Below are 18187 nucleotides of genomic sequence, written 5' to 3'. Positions count from 1 at the left end.
ATACCACGGGTTTTGGTCCGGGTGAAAAACCGTATTGAAACATATACTTTTTTTTTTTTAAAACATGGGAGTCAATCGGAAAAGTACGGAACTGTATGTGCGTACGGTTCCATCCGGTTTTTGACTTTGCACAGTTATGTTTCTTGGAATTTCAATAAAAAAAAGTGAAACTTTATTCATAATGCAATGAAAATTTAAAAACGCATACATGTTTTTTTCCAGCACGCAAATTGTCAAATCTGCATCAGAATATTGTGCGCAGTACAGACTACAGCACAGATCCTCATTAAAATAATTTATTTGGATTACAGAATAGGCACAGATTCCGCGCCAAAATTAGGGCCAGTGTGAACATGCTCTAATACGCATACGATGTTCGGCCTGTAATTTTCTCCAGAAATTGGGCAGTTCACCCAGTGAAAGGATCAGAATTGGGATCTGGCAGTTCCTGGATACAGATGTTCCGGTGGTTTCGTAGCTGCTTGCCATGAACTGCGCCGTGAACCTTTGTAAGTCTTGGGGCCGTTAATTACAGGTAAAAACAGCAGAGATTAAAATGGCAGAAAGCGAAGTCGTCTCCTGTAATAAACTGGTGACTAATTCCCCAAACAGATTAAAACAAACGCTAAGTTATGGGAGGAGAGGAGCGCCGGTGATTACCGTATTTTATCAGGACGCCGGGCAGCGGTTTTTTTATTTTCACAGGATAACTGCGAGTAAATCATCTTAATTAAACGTGAGGTGCCAGGCGCGGGCATCATACATGGTAACTCATTTCCTTTGCACATATTATAATTTAAAGCGCATGTAGCATCAGGGCGCGGGTGTAGGGGCGGCCATTACTATGTAAATGGGTCATTATCTGTGAGGAGGTGATGGACGGGGGGCTCGGCGGAGACAACCAGCGATCTCAGTGGAGAAATACAAGCAGAGATTAAACCTGCAGCCCCTATTCTCTGCTGTGCAGTCTATTGTTCTATGTTATCAGCACCAAGGTAATCACCGCACTGATGAACCATGTATCTACTGTCAGTCTACTCACCTTAGGCCATGTTATCACCATTTTTGGACAGTTTTTTTAGGCCAAATTTTTCTGCCATTTGGAACATTTGTTTCGGTCTTTACTTTAACTAGATATTTCTTGGACTTTAGTAAAAACTATAGCCCAAAAACATATCCCCCCCCCCCATATTTATGTGGACTTACGCCAAGATTTACTAAGATTGTCAGGTTTTCAAAAATTCCTTCTTATTCGGACACATTCACACACGTTAGGAAATTCCGCTGCATGAACGTAACATTAGTGTGAATGTTTTTTTTTTACTCATTCATCCAATGTTCACACGGCGGAAATTCTGCATTTCCACTCAAATTCTTTTCTGCAAAGATTCTGGCAGAATTTTTTGCACATTTGCAGAACTTTAGCAGAATTTTGAGGGAATTTTTGTGCGCTCAATACACAGAATTCTGCCAACATTTTAAGCCATATTGAATTCAATGGGATTGCGCCCACAATTCCACAAAATTTAAAGCGGAAATCCCCCTGTGTGTAAAGTGTATCAAATTTCGGCTGAATTTCTGGTGGAATTATTCTGCAGAATTCCACAGTGTGAACATAGCCTCATGTTGCAGAATTTCCGTGTCTGGAAATTCCATTTACCAGACCCATAGAAAGAATAAACATCTTCATTCTCTCGGTGGAATTTAGTGCGAACTGAATTGAGGTCAGTGGTGTCAGCATATGTCCGTGCAGTCCTAGCGCCAATGGATTTTAGCGCCACCCGCTGCAGACATAATCTCTAACTGGAAGATCTCTGGGCGGAGAATCCATAGTGTGAACGTACCCTTAGGGTTTTGCTTTCACTTTCCTTCAGATTTACTAATAGATCTACTTGTTGGTTATTGTATTTCTCTGCGGCGCCATTATAAGACAATTTGCACCAAATTGCACAATTAACTGGGATGCTTTGTCGGTTTCACTGCAAAATCATGAAAAAAAAAACCTAACTACAAATATGAACGATAAATCAGGAAAATTCCAGAAAAAAATTGATTATTCTTTTATAAATCTGCGCCTTCGTTTTATTTCAGAACTGAATGTGAACGTTTTAGCATTTAATTAGATGCATCGAAAACTCTGCATATTGTGACTTAAATGGGATTATGCGAAATAGGCCCAAATTTCGAGTTCAAATCCTCTTAGAATCTTGGGACCTTACAGGCTTTACCTGACTTGTGCAGTGGTCTACAAATTGTGGGCATCCAGCTGTTGCAACACTACAACGCCCAGGATGCCCGGACAGCCGTTGGCTGTCCGGGCATGCTGGACGTTGTATTGTTGCAACATCTGGAGGTCCACCGTTTAGAGACCACTGAACAAGTTGATACAGGTGACGTCTATGGTTTATACATAGGAGAATTTGTGTTTCTCCGGTTTCTTCTGAGGTTTTCTCTCCTGTGATTATCGTTTCGTTACATTTCGTTGTTGCGCCGTTATAATGACATCATTCATTATTCCAGATTAGACAGATCACGGTGTCGCTGAGCAATAACAGGCGTACGTCTCAGACCCTCCAACTAATGACAGTGATTTGCATAACGCTTGACATAATCATAACAATAAAAGCGACATTGTAGTTATAATGCGACTATAAACTGGAATTAAATTTACCGCCATTAGCAGAGCGAGAAGCCGCTGTATTGCTGCAGATTATCGCGACGGAGCCGCACAGCTAGCACTCTATATCTCACGGTAGATTGTTTGGAGACCACCCTTCTTTTTATCTTAATTTGCATTAGCTGGATAGAATTATTTCATAACTCATTGGTTGTAAACTATGTTATAAAAAAGACAGAAATGTTCGTATTTGATACAATTTGTTACTTATTGTTTATGGGCATTAGTTCTTATAATCTGGTTCCAGTTGTTACAAAGAAAACATAACTAAGCTTTCATAAATGTAGTTAACAAGGGGTTGTCCAGTGAAAGAAACAAACTGTGTATAATATGAAAAAGTATAATAAAGCAACTGACTAATATAATGTTATTAGCCATAGTTCACAGCTGTGTCCTTGTAATCTTTCATGTCACGCAACAGTCTGCCCATCCTTTCATCCCTCCTGTCAGCACAGGATGAGACTAGTGATGTGAAGGGGGGAGCTAGTATTACTGCTCACTAGATAATGCAGCAGTCAGCCCAGTCTGACAGAAACCACTGTAACTGAGAATGGCATTCTGCTGCCTTATCTGAACATGAATGGGTCATGAATCTAATGAGCAGTAATACCAGCTCCCCCCTTCACATCACTGGTCTCGTCCCATACCTACAGGAGGGGAGGGTTGGAGCACACTGCTTTGAGAGTCTTTGACATTACGTGACAACTGAAATGGAAGATCTCTGTACTATGGTTAATAACATTATATTAGTGAATTGCTTTATTATACTTTTTGACACCGTATATAGGTTGTTTCTTTCGCTGAACAACCCCTTTGGAGCCACTGATTAAGTCCCTCCCCCTTAGTGAGGCACTCCTTCTTGTTGAGTCTCCTCCTCTTTGTAGCTTGTAGATTACAATCATTCTGTCCTCATCACTTCATATGCCGACATCCTTGAGCTTACACACAGGATCAGAACAAGCAGTGTTGCAGTATAAAGCACACTCCTATTGTCATGATACTGGCCAACATTTGGTTGACAGCTGTTTCCTAATCCCCCCCCATACGTATGCATGCTCGGCTCATCCAAGTGTGCATGTGTTCTAGATAGGAAGAAGGGTGTCTTGATGGCCTTGATTTTGGAGAAATCATTGCAAAACACGGCCAAAATGCTGTGAAAACTTGTCAAAAATGCAGTAAAAATGCACCATGTGAACACAGCCTTAAACATAAAATCGTTATAAAATACCCCATTTGTGATTATAGATCCAATCACTTTCCCCTCATGGCAACATTTCTCTTAATAATGCACATTGAATAAGAAAATGACCTATGAGTTGCAGCCGTTTTAAGTAGTTCAAGGAAAGAGAATCGAATAATACAAAACAACAAAATAAAATGTGCTTCTTTATTATCCACTGTCTGCGTTCTACCTCCGTCCCACTGTTATACAGCAGCCAATGAGATACAGAATGTGCATCCTAAAGTTACAGCCAACTACCTGACCCTGGCATCTGATAGACCTGACAGAGATTGTTGATTCTGTTTAAGGGGCCCCCACCTTCCACTTCTCATTTCAGCATATCCTGCCATCTGCCAAATCAAGGAGCATTAAAGAGAACCAAATTCAATTTCTCCCGGCACCCCCCCCCCCCCCCCCCCCACCATAGCACCGCTGTTCATAATCCGGGACGAAAGTGCCCTCGACAAAGTGAACATGACAGCGACATTGTCTCTTCTGTCACATCTCATGTGCTGATCTCCTAAAAAGTCTCATAAAAATGTATTTGTGTTGGTGCGGAGAGCCGAAGGAGGAGGCGGCGGTGCGTTCTAGAGTGTGGCTATGTGTGTATGCGCCAGAGCCCATGGATATTAATACAGACTAGATCTGATTTCATATGTCTTCTTCTATTGTAAGCATCTGTTTAGCGAGCGCCGTCTAATGCTTGCTGCCTGCTCATCCCTGGCTCCTGACTACAGGCTCGCATACAAATCCTCTTATTAAATAATATGCCCCCCTCCCCTGCCTCCTCCATTAGAGCCGGGGGGCTACAAGGAACATGTGTCGGACCAGGGGCAACATGCTGCCTGCTCTAAACGCTCCTTCCGACCTACCATCACATCTCCTCAGACATATTTCAGGATCCTTCAGAGCTCCAGGTGCTTTGTGACCTGACAAATTGAATCAGGGAAAAATAATTTATTTCCGCTGCTGTTCACAGCGTGTTAGACGGAGAATTTACATCAGAAAGATGACTTTAATAAGCAAAAAAATTACAGCTCAATCCTGTTCGGGGACGTCTGCTTCAATGTATAATTGTTTCTAATGTAACCTGTCTTAGGGGGGATCGGGGTTATTAGATTTCAGGCGGATTGCTCGGAGAATAACACTAGCGGGGGAGTTTACTGATAGACGCCAATAAAACAAGCAATACTTATACCATGTGATGTCATCACCTGAGTTGATGATGTAATGGTTGGGTGTGGCTGCACCTCTGCTCCACACAGGTGGTAAAAGGTGACCATGCACATTGGATTAAAGAGGTATTTCGGTAACAGAAAATGGCTTTATTTTTATCACCCTAAGATATATAACCTACAAATAGAGTGTTACACTAACTGCATTGGCTTTAGCATGTTTTTGTGTGATTCACCCCTTACAGGAAGTTGTGCTGTCTTCTTATGTGTCAGTGTGGTGTTGTCTCCATCTCCTCCCTCTCCCCTGACAGGAAGTTGTGTAGTCCTCTCATTGTCAATGTGGTGTTGTCTCAGCTGCTCACTTGGTCCTCATTCTCTCCTGACAGGAATTTGTGTAGTCCTCTCATTGTTAAGGTGGTGTTGCCTCAGCAGTTCCTCCCCTCTCCTGACATGAAGTTGTGTAGTGCTCTTATTGTCAGTGTGGTGTTGTCTCAGCAGCTCCCTGATTGCCCCTTTCTCCTGACAGGAAGTTGTGTAGTCTTCTCATTGTTAGGGTGCAGTTGTGTTAGCACCTCCCCCTTCTCTCCCATTATCCTCTGCTGTCTCAGAAGGCATAGCTGGATCTTGTCACAAATCTCTAGCCCCGCCCCCTGAGTGATGTCACCACCACTGACCAGTTCCTCCAGCCTACATCACCATCTCCCTGTCATATACATATATATCTTTATTGGGACACTTAAGACAGTGCCACAGGCAGATGAGCAGTCAGGGATTGAATACAGCAGGAACTGCTTGGTTAAGCAATGTTCTGCAGCAGCCTGGTGTTGAGAACTGGCAGGAGTGCTTAGCAGGGTAAGAGGGTGTGATGAAGAGCTGAGTGAAAGCAATGCATTCTGGGAATTAAAGTGCTAAGCAACTGCTCAACCAGGAAATGCAGGACTAAGACCCTTAAAACAAATGGATTTTTGGTAGTTTTAGAACTGGGGCAGACAAGTAAGCAATGCTATATGCTTCTGCAGCATTTTTATATTTTATTTACTTGATGTCGTAATGCCCCTTGAACAATCAGTGTGAACTAATACGTGTGTGGCTGCGACTGTAATTTATTTGTTCAATCGTAAACCTAGATCTATATAATCTATACCTCCCATCACTGAATCTGCTGCTCATCTCTCTACCACTTATAGGGAGGACAAACATGTCCTAGGGTCTTCATGCCTTGGATAGAGGGAGAACCAGGAAGGGGCATTTCCATTGCTGCGGGGCCCTTTAGAGGTGGTTTTACAATCCTAGAAAGCTTCTTGGTCTCTGCTCTTGCCAACTGCATAAATTATTAGGAAACGAGGAAGGAAAAGATATACAAGAAGGGAAATTGTCTTCTGTATGGAGAATCTCATCTCAAATAGCAATAAAAGTCCTGACTGAATTGTCTTCTTTTGAATATTATTAATGTAGTTTTATGATTCTGAGAATTACTACTTGGGATATTGTTGGGTTGTATATGGGATGTATATTGGGTTGGGTATATATATATATATGGCTATAGGGATATTATTAGAATGGGATCTGGTGTATATGTATAGAAGGCTATAGGGATATTGCTGGATTTACTGATATGTTTCTCTGTTCTCTTTATCTACAGTAAGAATTCTATACAGAAAGACGTCATGACACCAGGTACACCAAAGGTGAGTGCCATTTTTTTAATCTACATTAATAATAAAATATAGATATAAATTATTTATAATCTAATATTTATTATTAACTTGTTTAGTATAAAATTATTATAATACAATATTATTTTAGATGTAATTATTTAATAATATATTATTAACCCCTTAATCATAATTGACGTAAATGTACGTCACGGTGCCGTGCTACTTAACGCACCATGACGTACATTTACGCTCCGCCATGAGCGCAATGCACCAGATCGGTGCTCACGTCATGCATGGCAGGTCCGCAATCGCGTGGATGTCCGCCATTAACCCCTCAGATGGCGTGATCAATACAGATCACGGCATCTGCGGCAGTGCAAATGACGGCGCAAAAAATGAGACCTCATACCGCCTCGTATACAGAAAAATTAGAAAGTTATAGCTGGTCAAAATAGGGCAATTTCAAACATACAAATTTTGTTAAAATAGTTTGGGATTTTTTTTAAAGCGGTACAATTATAGAAAAGCATAAAACATGGGTATCATTTAAATCATATTGATCCACAGAATAAAGAAAACGTCAAGTGTACAGCGTGAAAATAAAACCTTCCAAAATTTGCTAAATTGTGGTTTTCTTTTCAATTTTCCCACATAAAGAATATTTTTTTGGTTGCAACGTACATTTTATGGTAAAATTAATGATGTCATTACAAAGTAAAATTGGTGACGCAGAAAAAACAAGCCCTTATACGGGTCTGTGGATGTTAACATAAAAGAGTTAGATTTTCAGAAGGCGAGGAGGAAAAAACGAAAATGCAAAAATAAAATTGGCCTTGTCCTTAAGGCCAAAATGGGTCTGGACCTTAAAGGGTTTATAATAATAATTCTTCATTTATATAGCACACACAAATTCCGCAGCGCTGTACATACATTTCTGTCCTAATGGGGCTCACAATCTAAACCTGTCCGTATGTTTTTTGAAGTGTGGGAGGAAACCAGAGTACCCAGAGGAAACCCAAGCAAACACAGAGAGAACATACAAACTCTTTACAGATGTTATCCTTGGTGGGATTTGAACCCCAGCACTGCAAGACAAGAGCGCTAACCACTGGGCCACTGTGCTGCCCTGATATTACGTCTATTTATATTATTTATAATATTTCTAAAATAGAAATAAAATATAATAATTACCTAATCACTGCCATCCAAAATTTGTTAGGACAATTCAGATACATTTTTTCATCAAAGGAAAAACAAAAAAAAACAAAAAACAACAATTCTTATTAAAGATAACAAAGTCTCTAAACTTAAGAAAATGAAAAGAAACATTATCATTTGTGATCGGCTGACAGGGTCTTTTTGCTTTGCGGCTTGTCAGGGGTTAATCCTGTCTAGATCCGTATCTTCGTGTCCCCCGGTGATTTGTCAGTTTATGCCGATCACCCCCATTACAGGGAAGCATTTGATTCATATCACTAAGCGGATCTGGGCACGAGAGCAGAAAGGATTAAGATAGTGTTAAGTCTAATTTACTTTTAGCGCAATTTCACAGGATATTGCCCCTTCTGACTGCTCAGATGAGAAAAAAGATAATTGACTGAATCACGATGAAAAGATCCAAGATTTAAAGGCGGCAGCGGCCATCTTGGTGGAAGCGACACAATAAGGGTCATTTTAGAAAATAGAAGATTTTGGTAAAAAATAATGCAGCCGAAACCGCCCTGTTCAATACAATGCACAATAAGGCAATGTTCACACACCATAAAAAAGGCCTGTTTTTTTTTTTTAGCTATTTAAGGCTGGGAAAAAATAGCTATTTAACGGTGTGAACATGTCCTATTGGCCACATCGGTTCCTGGTCCACATTCATGTCTGTTCTTTCTGGTCAGATCTTGGCACAAGGCCCTCTCAGCCAATCAGTAGTCGATGAGAATGTGATTTTTTCAATGAATTTTTTGTGCATTATTATGGGGATAGCCATCTTGCCTGAGCTGTTTTTAATAGCATTTAGAGATATACTTTATGGCAAGCCCTATAGACATAGGCGACAATAGACTGACGCTGTCTCATTGACATGAACAGGGAAGGTTTTTGGGCATACTATGTGACCTTTGCAAAGCTCATTCTAGAGCAGATTTTAATAAACCAGTGTACCTCTACCTATTGCATGCTGAAAGTTGCAGTTTTGCAACAGCTGGAGGCACACTGGTTGAGTAACACTGTTCTAGAGGGAGGGGGAGGCTGATCTGTGAGCAGCAGCTATTGTGTGTACTTCTTTTATCTATACACTAGAGCAGTGGTCTTCAACCTGCGGACCTCCAGATGTTGCAAAACTACAACTCCCAGCATTCCCAGACAGCCATCGGCTGTCCGGGCATGCTGGGAGTTGTAGTTTTGCAACATCTGGAGGTCCGCAGGTTGAAGACCACTGCACTAGAGTCAACTCTCACTGTAATCCTGTCTGTAATGATAAAGAGGAGACTGCTGGCAGGCGATCTCTACACAACAGGAAGTCTCAGCTTAGTTTTAGGCCTAGTGGCCAGAATGAGAACTCCAAGATTTCAGGATGATTTTAAAATAGAAATAGAAAATGGAAAGTTTAAAAAAAAAAAATAAAAAAAAAAAAAAAAAATTCTTAAAAAATAAGTTTAATATAAAAAAAATCGATCTGAACAATGGTCTGATGACACCTTCTTCACTTTAAATAAAGGATACCCCCTGCAAATGAGGCCCATCATCTAGGCTTCTCCTCTGCCAGTTCCCAGTAATGTATCTGTAAGAATGGAAATGGCGCACAAAAAGATCTTATATATGGAGCTACAGAGGAAACAGTCAGATGTTTTCCCGTATGACCTGACTTACACACACACCGCACGCTTTTAGCTTCACACCGACATTACAATTTGCTCACGTTGCGCTATTTTTCGCTACTCGTGCTATGCTTATTTTTTTTTCTTTGTGCTTTTTGATGATTTGCCTACAGAAGCCCTAATAAGTCACCTCATGTGTACAGAATATTTTTGCACAGGTGAAGGTTTTGCCCCCACTCTGGGTATCACATGGTCAGAGCACTCATTTAGGAATCTTAAGAGATGTCTCGCTGAAGACCTGGGGATGCCCTTCGGCTACGTGCATGATATCAATAACAGAAAAGAGAGAAGAAGGGAAGCCGAGCACGCTCTGAGGAAGGTCCTGCATCCCGGCAGGGAACCATTTTAGTTGACAAACAGTCTCATCTGTCGCGTGAGTGAGAATTAAATAGGGCCGACGTGTTGTTCCAAGTAGAAAGGGCCCAGCTGAGCCTCATAGGCCTCTCCCTCACCCTCCCTCCTCTTTCCTTAAAGGCCGCAAAGAGCTAAGTTCAAGAATCCATCATGAAAAGTGAATCCCTGTGGATAGTCGCTTTCTCTGGGCATCAGACGAGGCTTTGAAGCTCCTCAGCCTGGAGTATTGAGCCATTTCCAAACTTTCTTATTTACATGGAGTAAAGTCTTTGTTTAAAGTGGTTTCACGCTGCTTTATTCTGACGTCCTCTGATGTTTTCTGTCAGTCTCGATGTCTCTCTTTATCCTTATTTAAGTCAACAAGGCACTGAAGAGAATCTTAGAAGAGATACAAGAGAACGGAACGGCCTCCTGTCCAGATACCTGTCACAATGCCCAACTGTAGGGGGCAGCACAGAGAGAAAACACCGCTCATTACACAATGCTATTGTCTGCCCCTACAAGATGGGGGACGCTTTATTAAACAATAACATAGTTATAGGCCTCCACTAGCCTCATGAAAACCAATACAACGTCCTCCGGCCTCTGCTTGGCTGCAGCAGACTACACTTCCCTATACAGTCGGGCAGCATAGAAAGAAAAATATATACTGCCCGGCTTGTAAGTTTTACAATGAGGCCAATGTATGCAGTGTGTATTGTAGGATTCACAGGGGCAAACACCAGAGGTATACATTTGGGAATGTCCTGTGTGAGTCTAATGAAAGGCTCAGTAGTGGTGTGAAGAGGTTCACACAATATGGCCGCCATTAAAACCCCAAGGTTTAAAACTAACAACTTAAAGGGGTATTCCAGGCCAAAACTTTTTTTTTATATATCAATTGGCTCCAGAAAGTTAAACAGATTTGTAAATTACTTCTATTAAAAAATCTTAATCCTTCCAATAGTTATTAGCTTCTGAAGTTGAGTTGTTGTTTTCTGTCTAACTGCTCTCTGATGACTCACGTCCCGGGAGCTGTGCAGTTCCTATGGGGATATTCTCCCATCATGCACAGCTCCCGGGACGTGACATCATCATTGAGCAGTTAGACAGAAAACTTCAGAAGCTAATAACTATTGGAAGGATTAAGATTTTTTAATAGAAGTAATTTACAAATCTGTTTAACTTTCCGGAGCCAGTTGATTTATATATATATATATATATATATATATATATATATATATATATATATAAAAGGTTTTGCCTGGAATACCCCTTTAAAGAGGTTTTCCAGTATTAGAAAAACACAGCTATTAGAAAAACACGGTCCGTGTTCACACACGTATCACTTCGTCAGGCCCATCATGGGCCTGACGAAGCGCTACGTGCGCAAACACGGACCGTCGCCCTTAGCCTCTCCTCCACCCGCTGTGTCTGCTCTCCCTTCTATGTTCATTTTATGTCAAGCAAGATGGAGTAAAGAAGCTTGATTTACCCTTCAAGACCTGGTGAGTGCTCCATTACTTTTTTGCTTATCGTGGACTTGCTATACTACTTACTTGATGTGAGCACCGGGAAGGTCTGATAGAGTGCAGCAGTGGCGGTGTAGTGGACGGCTATAAAGCAGTGCCGGGCGCCTTTCAGTTTAAGGACTGCATATTTATTTTATTTTTTTTGCAACTGCTGAAGTGAATGGAGCCAAGCTGTAATACTACACATTAGTTGTGGACAGAAGTGGGGCTGTTTTTGCAAAAAAAAAAAAAAAGGGTTTTTTTCAATACTGGACAACCCCTTTAAACAATTAAATTATGTGTCTGTGAACCTCTGGCTCCAGCTATTGTAAAACTACAACTCCCATCATGCGCTGACAGCCTTCAGCTGTTACTTTGACCTCTTACCTCAGTGTTCCTCCGGCTGTTTCAAAATACAACTCCCATCAGGCCCAGAGAATCTGTCAGTGCGTGATGGGAGTTGTAGTCTTGCAGCAGCTGGAGAGCTGTTGATGATGATTTTACTATAGAGAATATCCACATAGAGTAGACCCTGTCCCTCCCCAATCTTCAGCGCTGAAGAAATGCCCCCCCCAGAGGCATCACAGACATGAAGCGTGACGTTACTGTCTCTAAAAAATTATATATGTACAAAAACACAAACTGGAACTCATTTTGCTGCCAAATACAAACTATCCCGAAGGAATCCCAGACAGCCCATAAACTAAAGAGAAAATATTAATCATCTGAAATTTCCCCCCCCCCCCCCAAAAAAAAATATGCCTGACCCTTTTTAGTGTTCCCTAAATAGCTGAAATATTTTTTCATCTGTGATGAACGGGCAGTAATAAGGGGTCTTCTCCTTCTCCCTCCCATTCTAAACACTTAGCTTTATTGTGGAGTATCCTCCTGTAAGTGGAGAACGGTTAGAAGTCCTCAGGCTTTTGTGAATGGTGCACACCCATTATAGGGGGACTCTGGATTAGGTAGAGTTTCTTATGTTTTTTAGCAGTAGCCCCTCTGTCCTCCTACATACACACAGCACACCGTCGTGCCCACATCCTTCATATCACCAACAACACTTATATCCTATCCCAGTGTTTTTTAACCAGGGTGCCTCAAGCTGTTGCAAAACTACAACTCCCAGCATGCCCGGACAGCCGTTGGCTGTCCGGGCATGCTGGGAGTTGTAGTTTTGCAATACCTGGAGGCACCCTGGTTGGGAAACCCTGCCCTATCCAGTATCTGATCTCAAAAATGCATTTGGACATACAGAATGGGTGGTCCCGAGTCTCCCATCAGCATGGGGTGATGGTCATGCATGCACACTGCATCTCCATTTATTATCTATGCTGTACTCCTATGCTGCAGGGTGCCCCTTTAACTGCACGTCACAAAAAGGTAAATTTTGGGGGCTTCCGTTTCTACGCCTTAAATTTTTCGGTAAAAATGACACCTTCTCTTTATTCTGTAGGTCCATACGATTAAAATGATCCCCTACTTATATAGGATTGATTTTGTCGTACTTTTGGAAAAAATCCTAACTACATGCAGGAAGATTAATACATTTAAAATGATCCTCTTCTGACCCCTATAACTTTTTTATTTTTCTGCGTACAGGGTGGTATGAGTGCTCATTTTCTGCGCCGTGATCTGAAGTTTTAATCGGTACCATTTCCGTTTTGATTGTACTTTTTGATCGCTTTTTATTCCTTTTTTTTTTATGGAATGAAAAGTGACAAAAAATTCGCAATTTTGGACTTTGGAATTTTTTTGCGCGTACGCCATTGACCTTGCGGTTTAATTTACCATATATTTTTATAGTTTGGACATTTACACACGTGACGATACCATATATGTTTATTTTTATTATGGTTATATATTTTTTTATATGAAATTTGGGAAAAGGGGGTTGATTTAAAATTTTAATAAGGAAGGGGTTAATGTGTGTGTTTTAAACTTTTTTTTTTTTTTTTTTTTTTTTTTTTTTTTTTTTTTTTTTTACACTTCTAGTCCCCTTAGAGGACTTTTAGGAGGAATCATTTGATTCCTCATACAGATCAATGGGATTACATACAATCCCATTGATCTGTGTGCTCTGCACTCGATTGATAAAGCCTGGCCCTGCCAGTTGATTGCTAATACAGTTCAGTGCTATGCATTGGGCATAGCACTGATCAGTGTTATCGGCTATCTTCTGCTCTGGTCTGCTCGAACTTAGACCAGAGCAGAAGAACCGGGGAAGGTGATCAGATCAGCATAAAATATTGCTGCCGCAGATGCCGTGATTTGTATTGATCATGGCATCTGAGGGGTTAATGGCCAACATCCGCAATCCAGTCATCCGTGTGATCGCGGATGTTAGACATTACCTGCGAGTCCCTGGCTGCTATCACCTGCCGCACATAACCCGATCATCGCGAAGTACCGCCACACCAGGACATACATTTATGTCCATGGTCGTTAAGGGGTTAAAGCGCTGAACTTTTTTTTTTTTAAGGGTTGGAGGAGTGTTAGGAAATGTAGCCAGAGTTAGTTTAGAAACGTTTATTTGGTGACAGGTATGTCCCACGTGCAGGCCACAGTAGCTTTGACACAGGCTATTTGTAAAGATGACCACGCTAGGAGAAAAGCTAGGACAGGCAGTAATGCTAAAAAATCACAGCACTGAAAGAATGCGGTCTGCAGACAGGTACCAAAACATATGCAGTGCTCCCACATGAATACAACTGAAAACATAGAAGGCCGCACTCACCCAATGGAATCAAAACATTCAACTTTAATGAAGCTTAAAGAAATACATGCCTGATATCTGAGCGGGAGTCGTGGTCAGTACTGACCGGCGGAGAGGCTGGTGTCCACTTTGTGGTTTGCCCGCATTCATTGAGCCTGAGAAAAAGAAAGTTGGACGTTTTAATTCCACTGGGTGAGTGCAGCCTTCTATTTTTTCTATTGTATTTATATTTGTAAAGTTGCGCAGATGAGAATTTTCCAGATAAGTCTTCACTTTACCAACAGGCCCATCTCAGATTCTCATCATGTCACCGTATGAGAAAGAAAATACAGAGGAAGCCAAATAAATAAATATATATAAAGCAAATAAAATCCTCCATCCGTGTCCTGACATCACTTATCACTCAGCGCGTACATCTCCTCAATGATCACAGCTATTAGTATCACTGTAAATGCTTCCAACAGCGAGGGAGACGGGCAGCGAATGTCAGCGCATCACTCCTGTGTTAAGTGATAAGCACCTATTTAGATAGGAGTTAAAGCCCAAACCTCCGCACAGGAAACACTTTGTGCTCAAGTAAAAACAAGACGATCGCTGTATAAAAACAGGTTATTTGTTGTAGTGACAGGCGACGCTGATGGATGGGGGAAGGATGTGCGGAGACTGAGCGGGAGCTATAAGGGCCCAAATCTCATTGCCTAATGGTGTAAAATGACGGCCTGGCTTTTATCTTAAAGCTGCATTTCAACACAGATGGAAAATTACAATGCTGGACAGTGCAGGAATCAAATATAGGGGGTGGGGGGGTAACGGATGCAGTATACAGAGATAAAGGAGGGGACTAGGAGGCAAAACAGATGGAACAGTAATTTACATATAATACATAGGGGCAGTATTATAGAAGTTATATTCTTGTATATAGGATCAGTGTTATAGTAGGTATATTCTTGTATATAGGATCAGTGTTATAGTAGTTATATTCTTGTATATAGGAGCAGTATTATAGTAGTTATATTCTTGTATATAGGAGCAGTATTATAGTAGTTATATTCTTGTATATAGGAGCAGTATTATAGTAGTTATATTCTTGTATATAGGGGCAGTATTATAGTAGTTATATTCTTGTATATAGGAGCAGTATTATAGTAGTTATATTCTTGTATATAGGAGCAGTATTATAGTAGTTATATTCTTGTATATAGGAGCAGTATTATAGTAGTTATATTCTTGTATATAGGAGCAGTATTATAGTAGTTATATTCTTGTATATAGGAGCAGTATTATAGTAGTTATATTCTTGTATATAGGAGGCAGTATTATAGTAGTTATATTCTTGTATATAGGAGCAGTATTATAGTAGTTATATTCTTGTATATAGGAGCAGTATTATAGTAGTTATATTCTTGCATATAGGGGCAGTATTATAGTAGTTATATTCTTGTATATAGGAGCAGTATTATAGTAGTTATATTCTTGTATATAGGAGCAGTATTATAGTAGTTATATTCTTGTATATAGGAGCAGTATTATAGTAGTTATATTCCTGTATATGGGAGCAGTATTATAGTAGTTATGTTCTTGTATATAGGAGCAGTATTATAGTAGTTATATTCTTGTATATAGGAGCAGTATTATAGTAGTTATATTCATGTATAGAGGAGGTAGTATTATAGTAGTTATATTCTCGTATATAGGAGCAGTATTATAGTAGTTATATTTTTATACATAGGGGACAGTTTTATAGTAGGTATGTTCTAGATAGAAATATGTATTGCCCCTGCCGAGTTACCATCAGTAGAGGACCCCTGTTCCTGTAGGTAATCCCTTATAGACACTGACATCCTGTCTTCTTGCACAATTGAGTGTTAGGTGTAAATCGAGCGTCACTTGTCCACTCTCACTTGCTGATAGAAGCTGAATAGTCTTTGCTGCCAGGATAAGGAGTGAGGAGGTGAGGAAAGTGCCCTGCTCGCACTAAATTTATAGCTGTGTTGCCATTAAAGGAAAAATTAGCCGGTGGCGGCTATCATATTAAAGGGTGAGAAAGCCGTGAATTACTTTTTTTAAGATCTTATTGCTAACAATGATAATTTTACCTTACAAAAGGCCATTTTTAATGAGTGATACAGAAGGCTGGCTGTGATTTACTGCTGACTTTTCCTCTCTTTTGTCTTCCATTTCTTTTTACTAAAACACATTTACTCAATTTCTTTTTAAATTAAAACGCAAATTAAATGCTCGGTTTTACATATAGCATGTGCTTCAGGGGGACGTTCAGCGGGGGCTACTGAACCAGCCATCTTAGCACTACCAGGGCATCTGCCATTACAGCTGTCACAGGGATTGCAACACAACTTTCCAGAACTCCTGCAAGACAGGAGGGTCAGTCATGTATCACTGGTTCACTGTGGAAGTGTGAAGATTTTTTTTTTATTTATTTTTTTTAAGGTGTGTCCCCTTGGTGAAAGGGTTAGGGCAGTGGTCTTCAACCTGCGGACCTCCAGATGTTGCAAAACTACAATTCCCAGCATGCCCGGACAGCCAACGGCTGTCCGGGCATGCTGGGAGTTGTAGTTTTGCTACAAAAGACCACTGGGTTAGGGCTTACACTGCTCCAAAAAGTGATAATATGCGTAGAAAAAAAAAAATCTTGGTGTTAACTAAGCCAGCTATTAGGTGGTGCAAAGTAGGCAATGTCATACGTGTAAGATGCGCCAGATTTTCGAACAACCTGCGCCACTGTTTAAAATCTAGTGCGATATCTTGTTTTTAAGTTTAGACTTCCTCTGAATTAGACAGTTTTTGAATATCTTCCTGCTAGAATAGCCCAAATTTTTGGAGTAAATTGTGCCAGATTTCTGGTGTGTTTGCATTGGTAAATCTGCCTCACTGTGCAAAGATAAAATGCACAAAATTTTGTGAAATTGTACTAGTGATGTAGATTTTGATAATGACCTAAATACACGTTGTAAAAGTGTCACCTGTGCTTAAATGTTCCTCTTGAGCGATTATTGAGCACTTCCTCCTTTGACACCTGACGTTTCAACCAACCTGTATAAACACGTCTTATCCGATGACTGTAGCACAAATGAAGTCGATTTTTTCGGTGGCCGGGCGGAGGGGAGTGTGACTTGGCATGAATTGCGCCATACTTAACATGCGAGCTGGATATTTAGAATTGAAGTGCTTTCCACACAATTTAGAAATAGACAGTTTATTAATCTAAACTGCAAGCACATGTAGAAGAGGCCTGGAGATTGACATCTGCGGGATTAGTTTAGCCCTGTTTTTTTTCAGGGGTCATCTCCATGGTGCTCGGGAAGAATGCTGAATAAATGGCTCCAGCGTTCTCTTCCCAGGGCCGAGCTCAACGCTGAATACATAACATTTCACTTTTGGCCTCCTGGACTATTTTTCACCAAACAATATTGCGATACAGTCGCTTAGAAATTATTTTTACTTTGTTGCAGTGTTTTGGTTTTTTTTTCCCCTCCACCTCCTGCGGTATTTTCTACACCTTCAGTTTTAGTCATGATAAAACCTTGTGGAAAAGGCTGGGAGGAGAGTTTAATCTGTGTGGGACCTGTAATTACAAGAATCCGGACGGTTAATAGCATTCAAACCTACGATCAATGCTTTTTTATGGGTTCGCTACATGAAAGATCACTTGGCTGCCTGCAACCCCATTGAGCCGGGAGATGCCGGCAGCGTTAACAAAGATGTTCAGTTTTGACAAATGATCAAACAGACTTTGCCTTTGGCAGGTGTAATGGCACAATAGAGCGGAGGGCACACACAAAAATAGTACATAAAAGCTTTGGAATTTTCTGATTTTCTTGCAATTCTTACCTGACCTTTTCATCTTTCTCCCCCACCCTTGTCTCTTGCTCCGCAGTCTGTGTTGTTATCAGCTTCAATCAAGAGAGAAGGGGAATCGCCAACAGCTTCGCCTCACTCCACGGATGAGATCCACCACTCGGACAGATACCAGGTGCGCAGCTTCACAAGTACTGGAAAAAAGATGAAAA

At 40.8% G+C, this 18187-nt stretch overlaps 1 protein-coding gene across 5 annotated transcripts in view; it reads left to right on the top strand.

Moving 5' to 3' along the window:
- Positions 1-18187, top strand: part of RNF220 (ring finger protein 220) — a 255224-nt gene that overhangs the window by 181150 nt on the left and 55887 nt on the right. For all 5 annotated transcript variants that reach the window (XM_056533144.1, XM_056533141.1, XM_056533145.1 and 2 more), the window contains exons 4-5: positions 6717-6762; positions 18055-18150. In XM_056533144.1, the coding sequence (XP_056389119.1) occupies positions 6717-6762; positions 18055-18150 (142 nt within the window). The remainder of the gene's footprint in view (positions 1-6716; positions 6763-18054; positions 18151-18187) is intronic.

The sequence above is a fragment of the Hyla sarda genome, chromosome 7 (genome assembly GCF_029499605.1).
Source record: "Hyla sarda isolate aHylSar1 chromosome 7, aHylSar1.hap1, whole genome shotgun sequence".
Classification (NCBI taxonomy): domain Eukaryota; kingdom Metazoa; phylum Chordata; class Amphibia; order Anura; family Hylidae; genus Hyla; species Hyla sarda.
Note: the sequence above shows the minus strand (reverse complement) of the source record. Positions and strands in the feature narration are given on the sequence as shown.